Raw genomic sequence first — 1,127 nt, forward strand, 5'->3', positions numbered from 1 at the left:
GCTACCACGCCCAGCTAATTCTTTGATTTATTGTAGAGATGAGGTCTCGCTGCCCAGGCGGGTCTCGAACCCACGGGCTCAGGCAATCCACTCACCTCAGCCTCCCAAAGGCGCGGGATTACAGGCTGAGCCACCGAGCCCGGCTTAAAAATTTTTTAAAGAGAAATTCTAGCCAGGCGTGGTGGCTCACATCTGTAATCCTAGCACTTTGGGAGGCAGAGGCAAGATGATTGCCTAAGCACAGGAGTTCAATACCAGCCTGAGCAACATGGTGAGACCTTGTCTCCACAATACATCAAAAAATTAACTGGGTGTGGTGGCACACACCTGTAGTTCCAGCTACTTGGAAAGCTGAGACAGAAGGATCGCCTGAGCCTAGGAGGTCAAGGCTGCGGTGACCGTGAGCGTGCCACTGCCCTCCAGCCAGAGCGACAGAGATTCTGACTCAAAAAAAAAGCAGCAGCAGAGAAATCCTAATTCTAGCATAGCTGGCAGCTAGTGGAGACCCTTCCCTGGCTAGAGGTGGCCCGGCACCGGGATGGAAGTCCCCCAACCCCGTTCCCCTCCAGTGGCGGCTGGCGAGGGGGAGGGCAAGAAGCCAGGGCTGAGCACCTCCACCCTGCAGGTGATGTTCTGTACCCTCAACACCCACAAAGTGGACATGGACAAGCTCCTGGGGGGCCAGATCGGGCTGGAGGACTTCATCTTCGCCCACGTCAAGGGGCAGCGCAAGGAGGTGGAGGTGTTCAAGTCGGAGGACGCGCTAGGGCTCACCATCACGGACAACGGGGCTGGCTACGCCTTCATCAAGGTGCCGGGGCCACACGGGCGACGGGGGCGCGGGCGGCGGTAGGACGCGGCCGGCCGAGCCGCAGGGCCTGACGCCTCCGCGCCCACAGCGCATCAAGGAGGGCAGCGTGATCGACCACATCCAGCTCATCAGCGTGGGCGACATGATCGAGGCCATCAACGGACAGAGCCTGCTGGGCTGCCGGCACTACGAGGTGGCCCGGCTGCTCAAGGAGCTGCCCCGGGGCCGCACCTTCACCCTGAAGCTCACGGAGCCCCGCAAGGCCTTCGGTGAGGGGGTGAGGGGCCGCGGGGCCTCCGACCCCGCCCGCTGGCCT

At 61.5% G+C, this 1,127-nt stretch overlaps 1 protein-coding gene across 1 annotated transcript in view; it reads left to right on the top strand.

The window, feature by feature from the left end:
- Window positions 1-538: 538 nt before the first annotated feature.
- The window catches only part of GIPC1 (GIPC PDZ domain containing family member 1), a 2,370-nt gene continuing 1,781 nt past the window's right edge, over window positions 539-1,127 (top strand). The window contains exons 1-2 of the mRNA XM_021713098.1: window positions 539-811; window positions 900-1,080. Of these exons, the coding sequence (XP_021568773.1) occupies window positions 539-811; window positions 900-1,080 (454 nt within the window). The remainder of the gene's footprint in view (window positions 812-899; window positions 1,081-1,127) is intronic.

The sequence above is a fragment of the Carlito syrichta genome, unplaced genomic scaffold, assembly GCF_000164805.1.
Source record: "Carlito syrichta isolate Samal-C Ts95f unplaced genomic scaffold, Tarsius_syrichta-2.0.1 Scaffold304165, whole genome shotgun sequence".
Classification (NCBI taxonomy): Eukaryota; Metazoa; Chordata; class Mammalia; order Primates; family Tarsiidae; genus Carlito; species Carlito syrichta.